At 39.5% G+C, this 23,279-nt stretch overlaps 1 protein-coding gene across 1 annotated transcript in view; it reads right to left on the bottom strand.

Moving 5' to 3' along the window:
* LOC150085870 (mediator of RNA polymerase II transcription subunit 13-like) overlaps positions 1 to 23,279 on the bottom strand; it is a 554,522-nt gene that overhangs the window by 151,493 nt on the left and 379,750 nt on the right. The window contains exon 19 of the mRNA XM_090374721.1: positions 12,393 to 12,554. Coding sequence (XP_090230847.1) covers positions 12,393 to 12,554 — 162 coding nt within the window. The remainder of the gene's footprint in view (positions 1 to 12,392; positions 12,555 to 23,279) is intronic.

The following is a 23,279-nucleotide window of genomic DNA, read 5'->3' as shown; positions in this document are numbered from 1 at the left end:
CAACCTTTGTGTCATCTGCAAACTTCGACATTAAGCCTGATATACCTTCATCAATATCATTGATAAATACACAAAACAACAGTGGACCCAACACCGAACCCTGTGGGACTCCACTAATAACATTAGTCCACGAAGAGCAGCACCCATTGATTACCACCCTCTGTCTTCTTCTCCCACTTAGCCATCCTTTTATCCATTGCAGCAACTTACCCTTAATACCATTCTGCTCCAATTTGTACAGTAGTCTTCCATGCGCAACAGTGTCAAAAGCTTTCCTGAAATCCAAGTATATGATATCAAAATTATTTTTTGCATCCAGTTCCTTTATGACCACATCATAATAACCAATCAAATTTGTCAGACAAGACTTTCCTTAACAAACCCATGCTGTGTCTGAATTATTGCTGCAGTCTTGTCTAGATGATCCTGCAATGCATCTTTAACCAGTGACTCCATTATTTTACCCGGAACAGAAGTTAAACTAACTGGTCTGTAATTACTCGTGTCACCCTTCGATCCACCTTTGTGAATTGGGGATACATTTGCACATCTCCAGTCCGTGGGAACCTCCCCTGAGTCCAAGGATGCTCTCATAATTATGGCTAAGGGTTTGCTTAGTTGCTTTGCCGCCTCCTTTAAAATAACTGGATAGATCCCATCCACCCCAGGTGCCTTTCTTATGTTTAACTTCAACAATTTCTCCTCCACTTTGCTCTCAGTTATTACAAAATGATTAAGCACACTGCTACAATTTGATAACCTTCTTCCATTTTCAAACTGTAATAATTCCTCACGTGTGAATGTAGATGCAAAATACTCATTCAGTTTGTTTGCTATCTGAGCAGGATCATCAACAGTCGAACCATCGATGTCAAGTGGACCCATCATATTCATCCCTTTCCTTTTAGAGTTTATATAAGTAAAGAAATCCTTGCTGTTTTTCTTAGCATCTTTTGCCAAAGATTTCTCGTAATCCGCCTTCGCCTGCCGAACCTCCTTTGTGACCTGATTACAGACTAGCTTATATCTGCCACAGGCTTCTGCGTCGCCTGATAATTTATATGCATCCCATGCATTTTTCTTCTCTGTCACGAGTCTCATTAGTTCATTTGATAACCATTTAGGCCTAAACCTTGAACAATATTTCTTAATCGGTATGAAAAGTCTAGTAGCTTCCACGATTAATTCCTTGAATGCTTCCCACTTAGAATTTACTCTTTGTAACATCGTCAGTTGATCCCACTGTACAGAATTTAAAAACTATCTGAGACCACTGTACTCCCCTTTACGGAAGCAAAAACACTTTCCTTTACCCCTGACGGTAGTTACCTCTTTGAGTAAATCCCACTTCAGCACACTGTGATCACTGCCACCTAGTGGTTCCTTTATCTGCAAATTCTTAATACACGAATGATCACTGCTGATAACCAGATCAAGAGTGTTACTTTCTCTGGTTGCCTCTCGAACATGCTGCTGCAGAAAACAATCATCCAATAAATCCACAAAAGTCTGACTAGTGTGTGAGTGACCAACCCACAAGTTCCAGTCAATATCTGGGAAGTTAAAATCCCCCATTATAAGACATTCTGATTTACTGGCCCACTCTATTTCTCTGTACAATTGTTCATTGTACTCATTCAAGTCATTAGGCCTATAACACACTCCTACTCTTATTTTTGCTTTCGCAGTGCTTATCTCACACCAAACTGACTCAACAGAGCACTGTTCATCTATATTAACTGGGTGCACTTCCTTTGATTTTATGTTTTTCTTAATTAACAACATAACACCCCTCCCTTTCTGTCCTGTCTATCCTTTCTGTACACACTGTACTCCCCAAATTCCAGTTCTGTGTTCCTTATATCTTTGTGACACCACGTCTCTGCTATCACAACAATATCCGCCTTTGATGTCTTGACCAACACTTCAAATTCATCAAATTTATTTACTATACTTCCAGCATTGGTATACATGCAAGCATACATGCTCCTATGCCTATTCCTTGTTACCCTAACACATCCCATATATACCCAACTATTCCATGATGACTGCCATCCGTCCCTGAAACCCCCAACACCCCTCGCTCCAGGTCGCTTCTTATTCTAATAGAAGTTGTGCAAGAATCACCTTCACCTCTGCCTGCGGTTACTGTTAAACTATTAGTCTTTGTATCCCCCCCAAACTAGCAGTTTTCCGACCCACCTAACACTGCCTCGATAGCATCAGCAAATATTCTTGCACCCTTTCTATTTAAGTGTATCCCATCCCTGTAGAAGCAATCTCTCCTGTTAACAAGTACAGTCCAGGCTGAAAAAAATTCTATCCCTTGAGCCTTGCACAATCTTTCCAGGGCCGAACTGATCGACAAGGCTCTCATCATATACTCCCTCCTATCGTGTCTGGGCAGAATTGCAGACACTTTCAAACTCAACCCTAATTCACGGCTTTTTTTCATCAGTGACCTGTACTTGATAAGTAATTCTGCCGGTCTCCTACTCTTGATATCATTAGTGCCAACGTGTACAACTATATCACCTTTTGTGCCCTTGAAAGATGATATCCGCTCTACAACGTCATCAACCTTTGCCCCTGGCAGACATACCCTGGTCCTGTTCCACCTATCCTTTTTCAAAGAATGTTCCCCGTTTCCCTGACAATAGAATCACGAACAACTACTAGTTTCTGTGGGACCAGCGCATTCTGCCTTAGGGGTTGCCGCTGTGTTGCGTGATGACCAAGTGCAAGCTCTGGCGTTGATGTGGGCAGCTGAGAGCCTGATGGGCCCCTCAATTTAGATCTTTCGAGAGCATCCACCCTGTCCTTCAAACTCTCATATAGGCCCATAACAACGCTGAGTTGTCGCCTGATTTCCTTACACTCCTTACATCGCGCACACACAAAGACATCCCCCCATGGCAATATCATGTTCCGTTCCAGAGAGTTCGGCAAACATTTCACAAGTTGCACATTTTTTTAGGCTGTGATGCGTTGGAGAATCGCCCCCCTCAGTTCTCCCCCGAGTCACAGCACTCCTGCCACTTTGTGCCTGTTGCTTTGCTGCTCTAGTTTGGGGCATGGTAGTTTAAATTAATAAAATCAATAAATTAAATGTCAATAGTATTTGAATAGAAACTATTAAATAGAAACAGTGAAGCGTATTACTATATAATTATGCCTTAGAGCTACCTAGCTACCTCAATTAAAAAAATTTGAATTCCTTACCACTATATACAAAAACAATGGCTACAAAAATCGAACGAAATAACGGTTTTACCTATCGTAAGTAAAATCCACAAAAACTCTTTATCTAAATTAAAATAAAAAATAACCAGCGTAACTATAACTATATGACTACGTATTAAGTACAATATAAAATAACAATCAACCGGAAATGCTCCCGAGCCATTTCCGGTTCTGTAACACATGAGGAGAATGTTGCATGTGTTTCTGAACCACGTGAGGAGTGCCGTGAGCCTGCGGGTATTTAAGGGTGTACTGCAAGGTAAAGAGTGCTTTTGAAAAAGGAGGCGGATGCCTTCGAAATCTCCGGTTTTAATGCTTTTATCTCTATATTTTATTGTATTTTATTGGTTTTAATGCTTTTATTACTGTATAATTTATTGTAAATAGCATTTATTGTAATTAGTATTTTTACATCATTTTATCCGAGTAATATTAAATTATTTAATTTTTTTTTTTTTTTGTGTTTATTTTATTTTATTTTAATTTAATTCAACATGCTTTAACATGGCTGGTGTCAACTGCTTAATTCACAATACTAGGGCTTTTCATATAAACAAAAGAATATGGTTCAAAGCTTAGACCTAAATAGATGTCAAGCAAGCTAAGGCAGATTATGAGAAGTCTCTAGAAAAGAATGCAAAGAAAAGCAACAAAGATTTCTATACTTATATTAACAGAAGAAGCTGAATCACACTGGGACGCTTGATGTCAATGGGTGAACTGTAGATAACCCTGCTCAGGTTGCTGAAAAATTGAATAGGCATTTTGCATATAAATTCACACGAAGGATTCTTTAGGGGAGGGGATGCCAGAAGTTTATCAAACTCTAACAGGGAGCTAAATGACTTTGTGATAACTAAAAGAAAAGTATTGAAGATGATTATAAAAAGGCACCCGGGATGATAGGTAGGATCTATGCAAACTCTTAGTCATAATTATGAGAGATGTGCGAATGTATCTGCAATTCATAAAGGAGGATTAAAAGGTGACATGAGTAATCACAATCCTGTTAGCTTAACATCTGTTCCAGGGAAAATAATGGAGTCACTCTTCATGCAACACTAACTCAGCAAGTACTGGCATGCGCACACAAAGTCTGCTCAGCAGTGATCAAGGAGAGCACCACCAGTAGCAGTTATGAAAAGTTTGTAAGATAAACGTAAAATCTTGCACCAGTCTGCGAATTAAATGATTATCCCATCGTATATATAGGCAAACATGTATAAAAACAGAAAGGCGAATTTCTTTTTTTGTTTCTGGTACTATACTGCTTGTAAGATTAGAATTCCTTATTATAAAAAAAGAAGGGTGAAACTGTATATCAAACAAAATATAATATATATCTTTTAGAGAATGCTATGCTATATATGTCACTTAGAATTGCCTATCACTGAAGCTTGCTTGGCATCTAGGAATAAACAGCAAGGAGGTGAAGTTGCATAACAATTATTTTCCACAGATGGTAGCAGGAAATACTGGTACAAAGAATTAGAAATTCTCTTTAAATCACATATTGCACTTTAAAAAAAAAATCTCTGCTGATATGTGTTATTTAGGTGACAAATTTGCAATCATATTGAAAATGTCATAATAGTTTAAGATAAGGTGGAAAGCCCTCTTGTAATCCTGTTGGTGAAAAAAATCAGTCTATAGTGGACTCACACCATACATCCGTTTCTGCTAAGAAAAGCATGTTTGAAGAACTGTAAAAAAAATTATAAAAATAAATATTCTGTTTAAACTCTGGGATGACCACATTAGGAAGGATGCAGATCTGCTGGAATGAGTGCAGAGAAGGGCAACTAGATTGGTGAAGGGAACAAAAGGATGCTTTTACCATGAAAGGCTTCAGTTCCTGGTAATCTGCAAACTGCAACATCTGTAAGTTTGCCTTCAGCCAGCAGGTGGTTGATTATTTGAACAAACTTCCATTCACTGTTGTGGAAGTGGGTGGTTTTAATAAGTAGTTTTTCTATAAGTAGCTTATAGACCTAGTTGGGATCCTTAGTTTATTCTGAATTGAGACAGCGGGGTTTGGAAGTAAATTAATACTCAAGTGTCCATAAATTTACCATTCGTAACTTGCCGCCATTGTTATACGATACGTTATATCCCAAACTATATAGCATAAGCTTAGTATAGTGTAGTATATAATATAATATTGTCAATCAATCAGTAAAATCTATTAATCTTGTTAAACTTCATTGTCAATTAAATTGTACTTTTTAACTAAATACATATAACGACTTAGATTACAAACGTAACATAATTAATTAATACATAACTTGACACGGAAGTTATATAAATGGAACTCGTAGATAATACTTGATACTGAAAAATATATATAGCGTTATAACTGTGTTGGGATACAAGTTTAGGGTTATAATTTTGTACTGAAATTGAAATTTTAGTAAAATTAAATCGAAATCATGATTCAGACCAGAGTAGCAAAGCAAAAGGCTCAAGCTAATGGGAGTGCTGTGGCTCAGAGGAGAACTGAGGGGGGCAGTTGCCCTCTGAATCACAGCCTTTTAAAATGCACTGCTTGCTTGATGTTTGTGGATAAATCGGGTACGGGACATGATATTGCCATGGGGGATGTCTTTGTGTGTGTGTGCGCGCGCGATGTAAGGAAATCAGGCGACAACTCAGCATTGTTATGGGCCTATATGAGAGTTAGAAGGCCAGGGTGGATGCCCTCGAAGTCGAAGGATCTAAATTGAGGGGCCCATCAAGCTCTCAGCTGCCCACATCAACGCCAGTGCTTGCACTTGGTCATCATGCAACACAGCGGCAATCCCCAAGGCAGAATGCGCTGGTCCCACAGGAACTAGTTGTTGGTGACTACTAGTCTATTGTCAGGGAAACGGGGAACATGCTTTGTAAAAAGGATAGGTGGAACAGGACCAGGGTATGTTTGCCAGGGGCAAAGGTTGATGACGTTGCAGAGCAGATATCATCTTTTAAGGGCACAAAACGTGATATAGTTGTACACATTGGCACTAATGATATTAAGAGTAGGAGACCGACAGAATTACTTAACAAGTACAGGTCACTGTTAAAAAAAAACCATGAATTAGGGTTGAATTTGAAAGTGTCTGCAATTCTGCACAGACACGATAGGAGGGAGCATATGATGAGAGCCATGTCGATCAATTTGGCCATGGAAAGATTGTGCAAGGCTCAAGGGGTAGAATTTTTTTCAGCCTGGTCTGTACTTGTTAACAGGAGAGACTGCCTCTACAGGGATGGGATACACTTAAATAGAAAGGGTGCAAAAATATTTGCTGATGCTAGTGAGGCAGTATTAGGTGGATAGGAAAACTGCTAGCTGGGAGGGGGATACAAGGACTAATAGATTAACAGTAGCAACTGGCAGAGGTGAAAGTGATTCTTGCACTGCTTCTATTGGAATGAGCAGCAGCCTGGAAAAAAGATGCAGAATATTTCAGAGACTGCTGGGAATCATTGTGGTACAAGTAAACAAATGGGTTGTGTTAGGGGTAGCTAAGAATAGGAACAGGTGCATGTATACTTGCATGTACAGCAATGCTAGGAGTTTGGTAAATAAATTTGATGAATTTGAGGTATAGCTCAAAACATCAAAGGCAGATATTGTTGGGATATCAGAGACGTGGTGTCACACACATATAAGGAATGCAGAACTGGAATTTGGGGAGTACAATGTGTACAGAAAGGATAGACAGAACAGGAAAGGAGGAGGGGTTATGCTATTAGTTAAGAAACACATAAAATCCAAAGAAGTGAAGCCAGTCAACATCGCTGGACAGTGCAGTGTCGAGTCAGTTTCGTGTGACTTAAGCATTGGAAGATCAAAATTGAGAGTAGGAGTGTGCTATAGGCCCAATGACTCTGATGAGCTAAATAAGAAACTGTACAGGGAAACAGTGTGGGCCACTAAATCAGAGTCTTATAATGGGGGATTTTAATTTCCCAGATATTGACTGGAATTTGTGGGTTGGTCACTCACAGACTAGCAAGGCTTTTGTGGATTTATTGGATGATTGTTTTCTACATCAGCACGTTCGGGAGGCAACTAGAGGGAGTAATACTCTTGATCTGATTATCAGTAGTGATTCTTCATGCATTAAGAATCTGCAGATAAAAGAATCACTAGGTGGCAGTGATCACAGTGTGCTGAAGTGGGATTTACTCAAAGAGGTAACTACCATCAGGGGTAAAGGGAAGGGTTTTTGCTTTCGTAAAGGCGTATATGATGGTCTGAGACAGTATTTAAATTCTATAGAGTGGGACAAACTGATGATATTACCAACACCTAATTCAAAATGGGAAGCATTCAAAGAACTTATCTTGGAAGCTACTAGGCTTTACATACCAACTAAGAAATATTGTTCAAGGTTTAGGCCCAAATGGATGTCAGATGAACTAATGAGACATATGGCAGAGAAGAAAAATGCATGGGATACATATAAATTAATGGGTTACATGGAAGCCTATGATAGATATAAGCTGGTCTGTAATCAAGTCACAGAGGAGATTAGGCAGGCAAAGACAGATTATGAGAAATCCTTGGCAAAGGATGCAAAGAAAAACAGCAAAAGACTTCTTTACCTATGTAAACTCTAGAAGGAAAGGGATGAGTCAGATTGGTCCACTGGATATTGATGGTTCAACAGTTGAAGATCCTGCTCAGGTGGCTAACAAACTAAATGAGTATTTTGCATCTACATTCACACATGAGGAGTTATTCAGGAAGGGGAATGCCAGAGGTGAAGTAAACTCCAGCAGTGAGCTAGATGATTTGTAATAACTGAGAGGAAAGTGGAGGAGAAAATGTTGAGGGTAAAAATAAAAAAGGCACCCGGGGTGGATGGGATCTATCCAGTTATATTAAAGGAGGCAGCAAAGGAAGTAAGAAAACCCTTAGCCATAATTATGAGAGCTTCTTTGGACTTAGGGAAGGTACCCATAGACTGGAGATGTGCAAATGTGACCCCAATTCACAAAGGAGGATCAAAGGTTGACACAAGTAATTATTGACCTGTGAGTTTAACTTCTGTTCCAGGAAAATTAATGGAGGCACTGGTTAAAGAAGCACTGCAGGATCATCTAGACAAGACTTCAGTTATAGCTCGGACACAGCATGGTTGTCTTGCCTGACCAATTTGATTGGATACTATGATGTGGTCACAAAGGAACTGGATGCTGGGAATAACTTTGATATTATATATCTGGATCTTAGAAAGGCTTTTGATACTGTTGCACATGGAAGACTGCTGCACAAACTGGAGCAGTGTGGCATTGGAGGCAAATTGCTGCTATGGATAAAGGGGTGGTTGAGGGGGAGAAGACAGAGAGTGGTAATCAATGGACACTGCTCATCGTGGACTAATGTTATTAGCGGAGTCCCTCAGTGTTCAGTGTTGGGTCCATTATTGTTTTCTGTATTTATAAATGATATCAATGATGGTATATCAAGCTTAATGTCCAAGTTTGCAGACGATACAAAGGTTGGCAGGGTTGTTAAGGACACTACTGATGCTATGCTGCTGCAACAGGATCTGGAAAGGTTGAGCAGATGGGCCGAGAGGTGGCAAATGAAGTTTAACATTGAAAAATGTAAAGTTCTACATATAGGAAACAGCAACCCCAGAGCAACGTATCAACTCTGTGGTACTACACTGACAGTGGTAAAGAATGAGAAGGACCTGTGGGTAATTGAGCAGTGCAGACGGGCTGCAAGAGTAGTTCATGGTGTCTTGTCAATGATATACAGGAATTTTTCTAGCAGGGATAAGGAGGTGATTATTCCCTTGTATAAGGCAATGGTCAGGCCACACCTTGAGTACTGTATACAGGTCTGGAGGCCTCATTTCAAGAAGGATGTAGAGCTGCTGGAACGAGTAGAGAGAAGGGCAACAAGATTAGTGAATGAAACAAAGGGTTGCTCTTAGATCTGATAGAGGTGTATAAAGCCTTGAATGGTTTGAGCATGCTCAATGCCAATGGGATACTGCCTCTTGCTCAGAATAATCACCTGAGAGGGCATAAATTCAAATTGAGGAAAGACAGATGTAGGATAGATGCGTGGAAATTTGTCTTTAGCCAGCGAGTAGTTGGTTGGTGGAACAGACTTCCATCCCTTGTTGTGGAAGTTGATAGCCTAAATAAATTTAAGGCTCAGCTGTACAGGTATTTTGAACAAATGGCGGGGTGAAGTGGAAGTTTTTTTTTTTGGCTGATGCTGCATAAACTTGCTTTCTTGCATCATATGCCTCTACTAATGCTAATGCTAATAAATTCAAGGAAGAACTAGACATATTCTTGGAGAGGATGGATGAGTGAGATGGGGCAGTTTTTTTTTTATCTTACTCTTTAAGCTTACTTTCTTGCATCATTTGCCACTACTAATACTAATACAGTCGGGTCTCCATATTCGCAGATTCGTGTTTTCACGTTTGTGGTTGCAAAATCTATCGTACTAAAAATTTGGCTGCTGCACACTGCATTCACCCTGAGTGATGGTGAGGCATGCGTGTCTTCAGTATCACAGTGAGCATCATCTGAGTAGGATGTGACCTTTGTGTGTTGGGTGTGTCTGCATTAGGCTATTGTGCTTAAAATATTACTGTGCTTATGTGAATACCCATGGGTTCTAAATGAAGTGCACTGTGACGGTCAAAAGCTTAAAAATGTCAAGAAAATAATGACTTTATATGAGAAAGTGTGGATTCTACATAAATATTGAGAACGGCTCACGCATGCGGCCTATGGCTACATGTTTGGTATCAACGAAAGTACCATGCAATACATAAGAAAAGAAGAAACTGAGATCAGAAACGCAGTGCAAACTACTGGAATTCTTACTGCTAAAAATGTGGCTTATTTATGTGTTAAAGTGATGTGAAAAATGGAGAATGCGCTGTTCATTTGGATTGAAGAACATCACAAGAAAAACTTGCCTGGGCACATTGGTATGATTTCCACTAAGGCCCTCGTTCTTTACACAGATTTAAAGCAGCAAACCCCCTGTACAATAAGCACCACGGAAACCCACCTTCCTCGTCAGCAAAAGTTGGTTCCAGAAATTCAAGAAGCGTTATTCACTCCGTAATGTAAAGATTACAGGCAAGTCTGCTTCAGCTGATCACGAGGCTGCTAAGGCCTACCTGCACAACTGAAAAAGTTCATCGAGGAGAAGGGATATAATCCCGAAGAGGTTTTCAATGCCGAAAACCTCTTCGGGATTATATCCCTTCTCCTTGCATTATTCAGGAAGATGCCACAGAACACCTATAGCCATTGAAGAGAAGAATGCCCCAGGATTCAGGGCAGCATGAGATCGGATTACGCTGCCAGTTTGCAGCAATGCTGAAGGCCATAAGACAAAGCCTGCCCTAATTTTCCGTGCACAGAACCCAAGAGATCTTAGAGGACATAACAAGAATATACTACCTGTGTACTGGATGTGCAATGGAAAAGCCTGGATGATGAAGAACCTCTTCCTGAACTGGTTCCACCACTACTTCATCCCCAAAGTAAAGGAATACCTGGAGGAAAAGGGGCTTCCATTTAAAGACCTCCTCATGCTGAACAATGCCCCAGGACACCCAAGTGATGCACAAGACTATGCAAATGAAGATGTAGAGGTGGTCTTTCTACACCCTAACACTACCTCCTTTATCCAGCCACTTGACCAAGGGGTAACCAAGGCCAACTACATGAAAAGGTCATGGACAGTGACGACAACCTCAACATTATTCAGTTTTGGAAGAACTTCACCATATCTGACAGTCTCTTCCTAATAAAACAAGTGCTGGTAGACATCAAGGACCAGTCTGTAAACTCCTGTTAGAAGAACTTGTGGCCTGAGGTTGTGCATGACTTCAGTCCAGAGGACCTAAGAACCATTCCTGACGAACAGTCAAGAAAACCTTCGCAGAAATAAAGGAGTTGGCCAGGAGAATACGGGGAGTAGGTTTCGAGGACTTAGAGGAAGAAGACATCAATGATTTAATTGATGGACAGGCAACAACATTAACGGATGATGAACTCGAGGAGCTTGTCTGTTCTAACTCTGAGGATGAGGACGAGGTTGAGGAAGAACCACGCCAAGAGAAGAAGTTCGACTTAGTTCAAAGAAAAATCGATGACATTTTCACACTACACACAGCCGTGTTCAGTGAGTTCAAACAAAAGAAGCAGCTTCCCATCATAATATTCCTGAGAAGGACAGCTTCGACATCGACGCTTAAAACTCGTAACCCCGAACCGGAAATATCTACATCAGCCAAACCTGCTTCTTCTCCAACCTCTGGGACCCCATACTATTGAGAAGTACTGAATCCTGTGGTGAATATCCTGCTGCATGACTTGTTTTTAACTATGTAATAAAATTTTGATACAGTATTTTTGAAACATGGGTCTAAAATATTACTCATTATTGCAAAAGACAATTAAAACCTTTTAAACACATTTAAACATTTTTCTGTTAACTGTAAATGGTTGCATAAGTGGTTAGGCATATGTAGAAAACATCTAGGGCTATTTGGGCAAGAATACAGAATTTTGCAGAATTTCATGTTTTGCGGGAAGTGTTGACACGTAATCCCCAGTGAATATGGAGACCTGACTGTACATGGTCAGAGCATTTACAAGGTAGAGAGAATAGAAGAAACAGCTCCATATTTAGCAGTCATGCAAACACAAACTCAAAACATGGTCACTCAAAGTGCATGCGCTAATGTACCACATGCCTGATTATTCAGTTATGGCAGCTATTAGTCTGTGGTATGAAGTCTGTATAAAGTCAGACTATGATGGCTGAATAACTGTACATCAGGAGATAATGATATCTGATCGATTTATAGTGGCATACTAGGTTCATAATTAATGCTGATTTTGTATCTGATCAGAAAATAATTCAAAAAATAACTATTAGTTGAGGAATTTGCAAATTATACTGATTCATCTTCCTTAATTCTCAAAATTTGAATTCTATAAGAAAATGTGAGGAATTTCAGAGTGAAGCATCAGATGTCAATTCCTCTACCATTTCATGATATCTGTCTGAACTAATGTTAGCAAATGACCTTGCTAACAGTTGGCAGTTACAAGTGATGTCACATAGTATACACAAAACATTCAGTCAACAATTCAGAACTTACCAGATTCTACTGATTTTGAAGCAGAACGATCTTTATCCTGCCCATCTGCAATTGGTGTTACAGGTGATGGAACAGATGAAGTTTTTTCAGGAGGTTTCAGAGCAGGAGGGGTGAACGTATCCAAGAGTGTTTTATCTAAAGCCTGAGTTGAGAGATGAGGAGCTGCAGATGAGAAAAATAAAAAAAATCATTGCTTGAGAAAATTATGCAATACTGCATTATGTTTTACTGTTGTGAATGTCTGGAGACACACTTTTGTCCCTTCAGTGGCAGAGATTGGGCTTATGCTATTTTGAAGTGACTATATTTATCTACAAGTCAACTTAAAGTAACTAATATCATTTTTAATCCGATGACATCATCTAGTAGGTGAATATGTTATTCATTAAAAGCTCAAAGATCACCAAATGGTTTCAGACCTATATGGGTCACTTAATAAGTCGTGAAAAAATGTGCAAAATCTAACCGAGCAGTATAGACCAACTTCCAATGAAAAGTGTAACTTTTGTTACATGTATAATATAACCCATTAGGGCTGCATTGGCCCAATGTAGCAATTTAGTAAAGAAGCCAATGGAGGGACAAGTGTCCTCATATAGACAGTCAAAACAGAAAAACATAACAGTGTGTTGCATTATTTTTTTTAATTTCAACTATATCAATATTGGCATTGAAATAGTCACTTTATGGGGAAAAAAAAGAAAACAAAAAAACTTTATAATGGACTAATAAAATCATATCCTTGGAACAGTGCCCACTATGACATAACTAATCCCACATGATGCTTTGTGAATAATCAAGGCCAATCAACACTATCTGATAAGAAAATGATGGGAAGTGACTCTATTCTCACCTTTTGTCTTAAAGTTGCCCCTACTTCATCACCGATGAGCTGATGAAATTGTATAACAGAATTTTACACAAGGAGTCGCCCCAACCAGTTGGCTGAATTATAGACTACAATCCACACAGTTCCAAAGGTGCAAAATCTGACTTCAACTGCTCACTATAGACCAATTTCAATCTCCTTCTCTTTTCTCATATACCTAGAGAAGTGCATGTTCAAAGTGGTTGCCAATCAGATCCTTTCCCAGAGACCTCAGCATACACATTAAGCATTCGCACAAAGATCACCAATAATATGCATACAGGCTCTGAATTTGAAAACCCTTCAGGCCTGGGAGAAAGGCTATGCTCTTCACGATGTTTTTCTGGATCTGAAAGCAGCCTTTGACTCAGTGCAAGTTAAGCCTCGTATGTGCCTCCTGGAGAACTACTACGGTTTCACAGCTAATGTCTCTACGCTCATCAGGAATCTATTAGCCAAGGGGTTCCTTACCTTCCAGCAAGGGAATCACTGCATGACAAAATAGGTGAAAGCCTGTATATCCCAGGGTGGATTGTTGTCAGCACTGCTATTTTCGGGGGGCGCCTCCGTAGCCAGGTGGGAAGGAGCAGCAGCGCGTAGCACACGCTTCTTGATTAGACCGGGGTTCGAGCCAGTCACCACCAAATACGGAGGATGCGGAAAGGTCAGGGAATGACCATCGCATATCCCGGAGCAATATGGCCTTAGTTGCTAATGCTCCTAAAAACCAAATAACAAACAAACAAACTGCTATTTTCGGCAATATTTAATCTATTGAATGAGATACCTGCATTTATGGCCAACACCAAGGATATTGCAGGTTACCTCTTAAGCCCTGCTAACACCTCACCAGACCAGGCAAAGGAATTATCGAAATCTGTTATCCTCAACAAATATCTGTCATCTTTCTGTGAATACGCTGCCTATTTTGGGCTTAAACTAAACCCTGAAAAATCCAAATATATCATCATCTCTCTTAGAGCACAAGCAGACCTCAATCCACCAAACTCTCTACAGCCCTCCATTGTGGAGCATGTTCTCGTTGACACTTATTCCATAAAATTCTTAGGAGTGGTAATGGACGAAAAGCTAACGTATAAGGAACAAATTCAGCAACTGCGTTCATGAGCATTATGGGGTATGAAAGCCGATCTCTGTACAGTGCACAAGGAAACAGTCAGAAAATTTCTCCTCTACTACTTCAGTTCTATTATCAGTTGCGGTATTGAAGTTTGGTCCACTGCCCTTATGTCCAGTCTGAAGACGCTTTGAAGTCTAGAATTCTGGGTCCTAAAGTGGGTTCACCTACTCTATATGACATCAAAATCACAGCTCCGCATAAATCTCAGATACACCACAGCATAGCACTTGGCATATGCGAGAAAGCCCACAATGGCACTTACTTAACCTATGCTCCGCTGTTGTCAACTCCATCAACATCTGGGAAATCGTAGGCTGGAAAATCCCAGGCAGAGCCCTCAGAAACCCTCCAGTGCTCTGTTCTAATCTGCAGAAGCTCTTGACCTTCAAGCAGCACTTTCTGAACAGCATCATTGACACGGTGAGCTCTGCCAACACTGATTTGGATCTGTGTTCCAGAGATTCGGCCTACAGAAGAGAAAAGCACAAATCCATATGCATGTGGCGTCAACGGGAACTAGTAATAACTCCCAGTGAAAGATTTCCCGACTGTCTCAATCTGTTGTATCATGTTATACAATCTATATAATATAATATAAGCCCTTTATAATCACTATTTCAGAAGAACCAGCTCAAAACATAATTAGCTCTAATTCAAATCTGATTATGTTAGATTTATGTTGGTGAAAATGAGCTATTAGCAGTTTCTATGTATTTGTTAAGTACGTACATAGTTTTCTGTGTACTTAATATAATGTCTCCAGTCAATTGTTAGATTCCTCTGGTTGCCTGTAGCAGGAATTGTGTCCTTATATATTTCTATGAATAAAGAATTTTATTATTATTATTCACAATATGCATATACAGTATATATATATATATATATATACACACACAAATAACATTTTCCTTTATTTCCATATTCCTTTATCAGTTTTCTTATTGTTTGCCACAATATAATAAGTGAGAAGTTATTCTCAACACCCCCCACCACCAAGCAAAAGAATAGATTAGTTCTTCCCTTTAATTTGTTGCAATTCCTACAGGTTAATTGGACCACAGGTCCAGTTAACCTGTGGGAATTGCAAAATTCTGTGACTACAAATTTTTAGTAGTCACATGTAAGTAGAAAAGTGCATGGTATGAAGCAATTCATGCCACAGCTCTCCTCTTCCCCAACCAAAACAACCCCTGCTATATGAGTCAATTTGAAAGATGGGCATTTAGCAATCACAGTAAATAGATGTGCTTAGGGTTATCTGATATGCTTGTAGATTATAAGAGGTTTTCAGTTATGATTTTAGAAGCTTAAACTTTGTGAAATTATTTTTTTGTGATATTTTGTAAATTTAATTCTAACCCTTTGTCATACTCCTTTCAGTATTTTGTGAGTTTAAATTCTTAAGGTTCAGCAATAGATTTATTTTTTACTATTTTCTTAATTTCTGTAGAGGAATACCAATATTTTTTGTAAAGTAATATTGGTATTACTTTTCAAGCGTAATTCTTAACTTAATAATGGTTGCTTCACTTCAAATGTTTCATCAGAATCATGACCCATTGGGGAATTATAAGTTCATTGATTGTACAGCCTGTGGTATGTCTTCAAAGGTTAGTGGCTAATTCTAGTTCAACTGATGATTCTTTTCTTCAATTCCAAATGTAAGGGGATCTGAACTTAAAACTTAGCCAATTCTTCCTCTTGCTGAGACTGCACGCGCAATGGGGCATAAATTTAAGTTGAGAAGGATGGTTGCAGGATAGATGTTCAGATGTTTGTCTTCAGCAGCAGCAGGTGGCTGATTGTTGGAAGAGGGTTACCACCTGTTGTTGTGGTAGTGGATGGTTATGAATAAATTCTAGTAAAAACTAGACAAATTCTTGGTGAGTATGGATGGGAAAAGTTTGTAGTTTTTTTTTTTTTTGGCTGATGCTAAATAAACTTCCTTTCTATTAACCACTATTATTACTAGAATAAACTGAGCAGCTGAGGAAATGAGTAGATGCCTAAGAGATGAGACAAAACTGGTGATTTGTCAGGAACTCAGGTATCTATAGTCCATTCATGGAACAAAACAGCAAAAAAAAATGATTATCACACATTCCCTTTGGACTCTAGGATTAACACTACCAAAGGTGAGAAGATATTGGCTCAATTTGAATGAAGGATTAACAGTACCTCAGTGTGGCAAGCATTTATCCAGTAAGAATGGATAACTCATTAGCACCCTTTATACGCACTGCCTTCTTTACACAAGTGGAGTATAATGACCTGCTAGGTGATTGGCCCACAGTTTGGAGCCTCGGAACAAAATGGTAACATGCATACTGTTCTGATCCAATTAGTTTTATTGGGAGATTTGTCAATAAAACGGGCAATGTTTTTTATGAGAGGCAGTCAATAAGTATTTACTTTCACCAAGCAATATTTAAGGCTGTTGTTGTTATTTGGTTTTTAGGAGCATTAGCAACTAAGGCCATATTGCTCCGGTGCGGTGGTCATTCCCTGACCTTTCCGCATCCTCCGTATTTGGTGGTGCCGGGCTCGAACCCCGGTCTAATCAAGAAGCGTGTGCTACGCACTGCTGCTCCTTCCCACCTGGCTACGGAGGCGCCTTCATATTTAAGGCAATTTCTTCCTTCTGCATATAGCTATCTTCTACAGCTACGGATTTCTCCCATCTGTGTATAAGCTCTTTAAGGCCTCTTGAATAAAACTCCTCGACTTGAGCAGAAAACCAGGCTTCCACTCGTGCATTATGATGCAATTGGACCCATGGCTATTGTTCATGTCATTTACAATAAAATTTGTCGTCACAAGTATCTTCATGGACTAGCTGTTCTACCTTAGCCACAATGACAGGGTCTGTGACTGAGATGGGCCATCCTTCTCTTTTTCATCGTGCATGCTGCTTTGATCACTACTGAATTGCCTTTTTCAATTTTTCAGTATCTTTCATTTAAGGTACCCCGGAACTACAAATGAAGAAATTTTGGTCAGATTTTAGTATTAGCAAATTATGCAAGAAAGCAAGATTATACAGCATTTTAATGAAATTTGGAATGGCTTGACAAATTCTTTTAAAAGGCCCAAATATAAAATTTAATGAAAATTTGTCTGCTGGGAGTTGAGTTGTTACATGCAAGTGGACTGATGGACATAATGAAGACTGCTTGTTATTTGGTTTTTAGGAGCATTAGCAACTAAGGCCATATTGCTCCGGGATATGCGGTGGTCATTCCCCCGACCTTTTCCGCATCCTCCGTATTTCGTGGTGACGGGCTCGAACCCCGGTCTAATTAAGAAGCGTGTGCTACATAATGAAGATAACAGCTACATCATGCATATATGCTAACACACCTAAAAAGAACTCGCCCATTAAGGATGGTGGTTCAATAGCAAAACAATATTAATATATCACATCCATTTCCTGAGGCAGACCCAACACAACCATGTGGCCACCATCTTGAAGAAATCGATACTCACACTTGAAGGGAGCAGAGAATTTTTTCCACAAACTGTTCACAAATCCAGTGTTGGAATGGCAATATTTCTTCAGTTTGTTTATCTCAGTTACTCTGAACCCAGATATAGGAATGATACAACTCAGAGAAGGCATTGTCAACATTTGCACTTTTGTTTACAAGAAAAATTTTGGAGGAAAAACTTAAGGCTTTGAATAGACTGAGCAAGCTGAATACTGATGGGATTCCTCCTCTTGCTCAGAGCCACACACATGAGGATGCACAAATTCAAATTGAGGAATGGTTGAAGAATAGATGTGTGTGAGTTTGCCTTTAGCCAGCAGGTGGCTGACTGCTGGAACAAACTTCCATCTGTTGCTATGGAAGCTGATAGCTCAAATAAATTAAAGGAAGAACTAGACAAACTATTAGAGGGAATGAGTAAGTGAAATTGGAGATGTCTTCTTTTTTTGGCTGATGCTGTATAAGCTTGCTTTCTTGCATAATTTGCCACTGCTAATGTAAATGCTAAAACAACTGAGGTTGAACTTTTATGGTTATTGGTCAAAAATGGGTAAGGCTTGGCACCATGCGACTGCTTCTGAAAATGACTTAATTTTTCCTATCAAGTTTGTCAAGTCCCACTTTGTAAACTAGCTTATGGATTAAAGTTTCGGCTAAACTCTTATATTTAATATCTTCTTATAGAGTGCACACATCAGATACTCTGGATTTTTAAGAATAATACCACAACTTTATCAACACATTAATAACTACACGAGAAAATTAAGATACCCGAGTAAAAGATCCTTTCCAATGTAACATTAATTTTATAACATTAAAGGCTTGTTACAAGTTTTAAAGATTGTGGTAAAATTTCACCATAGTAGTAGTAGTAGTAGTAATAATAGTGGCATGTGATGCAAAAAAGCAAGTGTATGAGTTTATGCAGCATCAGCCAAAAAATAAAAAAAAAAAAAAAAAAAAATAAAATAAATAAATACAAAAAAAAAAAAAAAAAAATACACAACCATTCCCTCTAAATGTTTGTCTAGTTCCTCCTTAAATTTATTTAAACTATCAAATTCCACAACAAAAGATGGAAGCTTGTTCCAGCAATCATGGTCCTTGAGGTTGTCACAGACTTCTCTCAGACATGCCAGACAAGCTGTACCTGGGAGTATAAAACGCTGACGGAACTGGTATTCGGGTGACACTCAAGTCAAGTGGACCCAATTTCACGAAATCCGGACAGTTTCTGGCAGCCAAATCCTCTGCTTGCACCTTCACGATGGTGGAACTGTTAGTAATCCTGGGTTTAACCTCAGTGCACAAGCATATGGTGGGTGTGAACCAACGTAAGCAGGGGCAACTTGTGGTGCTCACACCACATGGAGGAATGCCCCCTCATCAACCGGTGCAATACCACCACTTTGCTTATTGGAGGCTTGAAGTGGTGGAGCCCATGTTTAGTATCGAGGGCTGAGTTGCATTCAACCTTTCCCCATCTCTTCCATCATGCAGTATGACTAATGACTTTTGAGGTTGTGATGAACATCGTAGCGAGATCCAATCTTCTTTATATTTCGAGGGTACAGCTCTAAAATGGTGTTCACAGGCCGGCCGCAAGTTAGTACACCAGACTGAACCTATTGGTAACTCTCTAGGAGGCTTCGGTTCAGCTAGTGTATAATATTGCTACTTCTACTCTGCCAGATAGTGACTGGAGGGAGTCCGAGAAGTGTATATGCGCGGAGGCGCATTGTCGAGGCCACGTTATGCCAAGGATTTGGGTATGTTTTTACCATGTGTAAGCCATATCCAAAAATTTCATTACTTCATACCCCAGCCACTTTTTCTTACTATTGAATATACCATGAATTGTCAAACTAACTAATAGAGTAAGTTTATCTGCAAAAAGATCTAAATCTCCAAAGAACTTCCTCATTCATTTCACAAATATATGTGGTCTGAATTCTAATCTCAACGATGTCCATTTCCACTTGCAGTCTGCCAAACCCCATGTACTTTTTCTGACAGAATCTCAGTTATCGGTTGATTCAACTACTGCTCATCTCAGTTGCCCAAATTATTCGTTGTATGATTCCTTTCGCCTCAAAGATGGTACTTGTGCATATGTCCGTTCTGATATTCCGTGTCAGAGGCTTTGTAATTTGGAATCTCCTCTCTTCGTTCTTCTCTGGCTTAAAATCTCTCTACCTCGTGTCAAATTTATCTGTTGTCTCTACCTTTCTCCCAACTCCACTAATCACTTGGAGCTCTTTGCAACTTGACTTTCTCCAGTTAAACTTTCCTAACACTGAGGTAATTTTCCTTGGTGATTTTAATGTTCACAACTCCAGCTGGCGTCCGTTTTCTAGTCATACCGACCCAGCTGGTCGAGATGCTGAGGCTTTTGCAATTTCTAATGACCTTGCTCAGATTATTCATTTACCTACAAGAATACCGGACAACCCTAACCATACAGCCAACACACTTGATCTTTTTCTCCCAAACAACCCTTCTAAGTACATGGTCGAAGTGAGGGGTCTTTTAGGCACCTCAGATCACAAATTGGTGATTGCCTCTTCTCCAATGGAGCCTTTATCTCATGGCTATTCCCAACCTCGTATTGTTTGGCATTACAAGAATGCAAATTGGGATGACCTGCAAGATTTATTTCCTTCTTTTCCTTGTTCGGATTACTGTTTCAAACCTTCTGATGTAAACGCTTGCTTAGATTGTGTCAGTGAAATTATTCTTGTAGGAATGGAATCCTTCATCCCACACTCCACTTTAAAATCTCAATCTCATCGTTTATCTAAACCTTGGATTTCCAATAAATGTGCTAAGGCTATTCAAGAGAAGAATGTTGCATATCGTAATTGGCTTGTTTCTAATTCTTCAGTATCATTTTCTGCCTACACCAAAGCTCTCAACAATTTTAAAGCAGTTATTAATCAGTCCCAACTAGAGATTGAACAGGATAAAAGTAGAAAACTAGCTTCTTGCCCTAATGGTAGCCGAGCATTCTGGTTTCTTGCCAAAGCTATCGGCCGCAACTTTTTCTCATCTCTGCTCCCACCTCTGACCAAACCAGATGGTTCTGTTGTCACTTCAGCCAAGGATAAAGCTGACCTGCTAGCATCCCATTTTTCTTCCAATTAATGATCTTGGTAAAACACCTCCCACCATTCCCAACACACTCAATTCAATGCCTCCTGTGGTCTTCTGTCAAAAGGATGTCAGAAGGATTTTGACGAATCTTGATGCTAAGAAAGCTCCAGGTTCTGATGGTATTTCTCCACTTGTTCTCAAAACCTGTGCTCCTGAACTTACTGTTGTTCTTTGCCACCTTTTTTCATTCTTATTCGAAAGGTGTTTTTCCCTCTGCTTGAAATTTTGCTCATATACAGCCAGTTCCTAAAAATGGTGACAAATCCCTCCCATCCAATTATCGTCCCATTGCAATTACTTCTACTCTTTCTAAAGTAATGAAGAAATCAATTAACCGCCAACTCTTAAACTACCTAGAAACCTTCCATCTGATCAACGATCGCCAGTATGGATTCCGTCAGTATCGATCAACTGGTGATATTCTGGCTTATGTTACCCACTTATGAACAAATTCAATGGAAAAGTTCGGTGAAACACAAGCAGTTGCTCTTGACATCTCAAAGGCTTTTGATCGCGTTTGGAATAAAGGTCTTCTAAACAAGCTTCCATCTTATGGTTTGCCAACTGTTTTTTGTAATTGGTTATCCAGTTTTCTCTCTGATCGCTCACTGAGGGTGATGGTAGATGCCTCCCTGTCTTCTAACTTCTCCACTAATGGTGTCCCCCAAGGTTCAGTTCTTTTCCCCCACTCTTCTCCTCTTGTATATTAATGACCTTCTTCCATTGACCGAAGATCCTATCCATAGTTTTGCTGATGATAGCACATCGCATTCCACTTTCCAGTTTGAAAAACCTTGACCTGCCCAATCGGCTTCAACTTCTCGAATATCCGCTATCAATTCCTTAAATGCCGATCTCCAGGTAATTCTCCAGTGGAGCAAAGTCAACTTAGTTGATTTCAGTCCTTCTAAAACTCAGTCTTGTCTTATTTCTCGCAAAAAGGATTCTTCTTCTCCTATGCTTATCTTTGGTGACACTCCAATTTCTGTTTTGGGAATTACCCTGACTTCTAATCTCTCTTGGCACAAGCACATTACAAATATTGCTTCCTCTGCATCTCAAAAACTTAGTTTTCTCTTCCACTCTTGGGGTTACTTTTCTTCCAAACAGCTGTTCACTCTTTACAAATTGCAAATCTGCCCTACCATGGAATACTGTTCCCACATCTGGGGTGGTGATCCCAAAACCTCTCTCAGCCTTCTTGATTCCGTTCAGAAGAGGGCAGTTAGGTTAATTAATTATTCATATCTAAAAGAATCTCTCCACTCGCTGTCTCATAGACTTACTGTTTCTGCTGCATGCCTCTTCTACAGATACTTTCATGGGCACTGTTCTTCTGAATTGGCTTCTATAATTTCCGCTCTCTCTTTCAAAACATCTGAACATGTGCCGCCACCAGCCAACATCCATTTACTGTCCAACTTCAAACCCACAGAACCAACTTTTCATCTTCCTCGTTTATTCATTCAATTGACGTTTTCTGGAACAACCTTCCTTCGTATGTATTTCCTGAAAATTAGTCTACAGAAGTTCAAGTCTGATGTCAACAAATATCTTCTTTTGTCTTCTCAACCTCTAACCCAAGCACAGTACTAAGTACTATAGGTTCTAATACCTCTCGTGTTTGGGGTTTACATATAAAAAAAAAAAAAAAAAGAAATCAACTACCCGCTGGCTAAAGGCAAATTTCCGCACATCTATTCTACATCTGTCTTTCCTTAATTTGAATTTGTGTCTCCTTAGGTTTGTAATCTGAACAAGTGGGAAAATCCCATTAGAATTCAGCGTGTTCAACCCATTCAAGGCCTTATACAACTCAATCAGATCACCTTGCAGGTGCCTAGTCTCCAGCCGCTGCAATTTGCAGAACTTAAGCCTCTCTTGGTAAGAGGATCCCTTCATTCCCCTCACCAATCTTTTTGCCCTTCTCTGTACATACTGAAGAAAATCTACATTCTTTCTAAAATGAGGTCTCCAGACCTGTACGCAGTACTCAAGGCAATTGCCTTATATAGAGGGACATTCACCTCCTTTTCTCTGCTAGCAAAATTTCTGTATATCATTGACAAAACCCCACGACCTGCCCTGGCAGCCTGTCTGCATTGCTCAGAAAACTTCATATCTGACTGCACAATTAACCCCATGTCTTTTTCATTTTCTACTACCTTAACCCTCCTATTGTTTTTTTTTTTTTTTTAATGGAAACCCCAAACACGAAAGGTATCAAAACCTATAGT

This window comes from Mastigoproctus giganteus, chromosome 5 (assembly GCF_048544385.1).
Source record: "Mastigoproctus giganteus isolate SK-2022 chromosome 5, ASM4854438v1, whole genome shotgun sequence".
Classification (NCBI taxonomy): Eukaryota; Metazoa; Arthropoda; class Arachnida; order Uropygi; family Thelyphonidae; genus Mastigoproctus; species Mastigoproctus giganteus.
The sequence above is the reverse complement of the archived record's forward strand: the minus strand, read 5'-3'. Positions and strand labels throughout refer to the sequence as shown.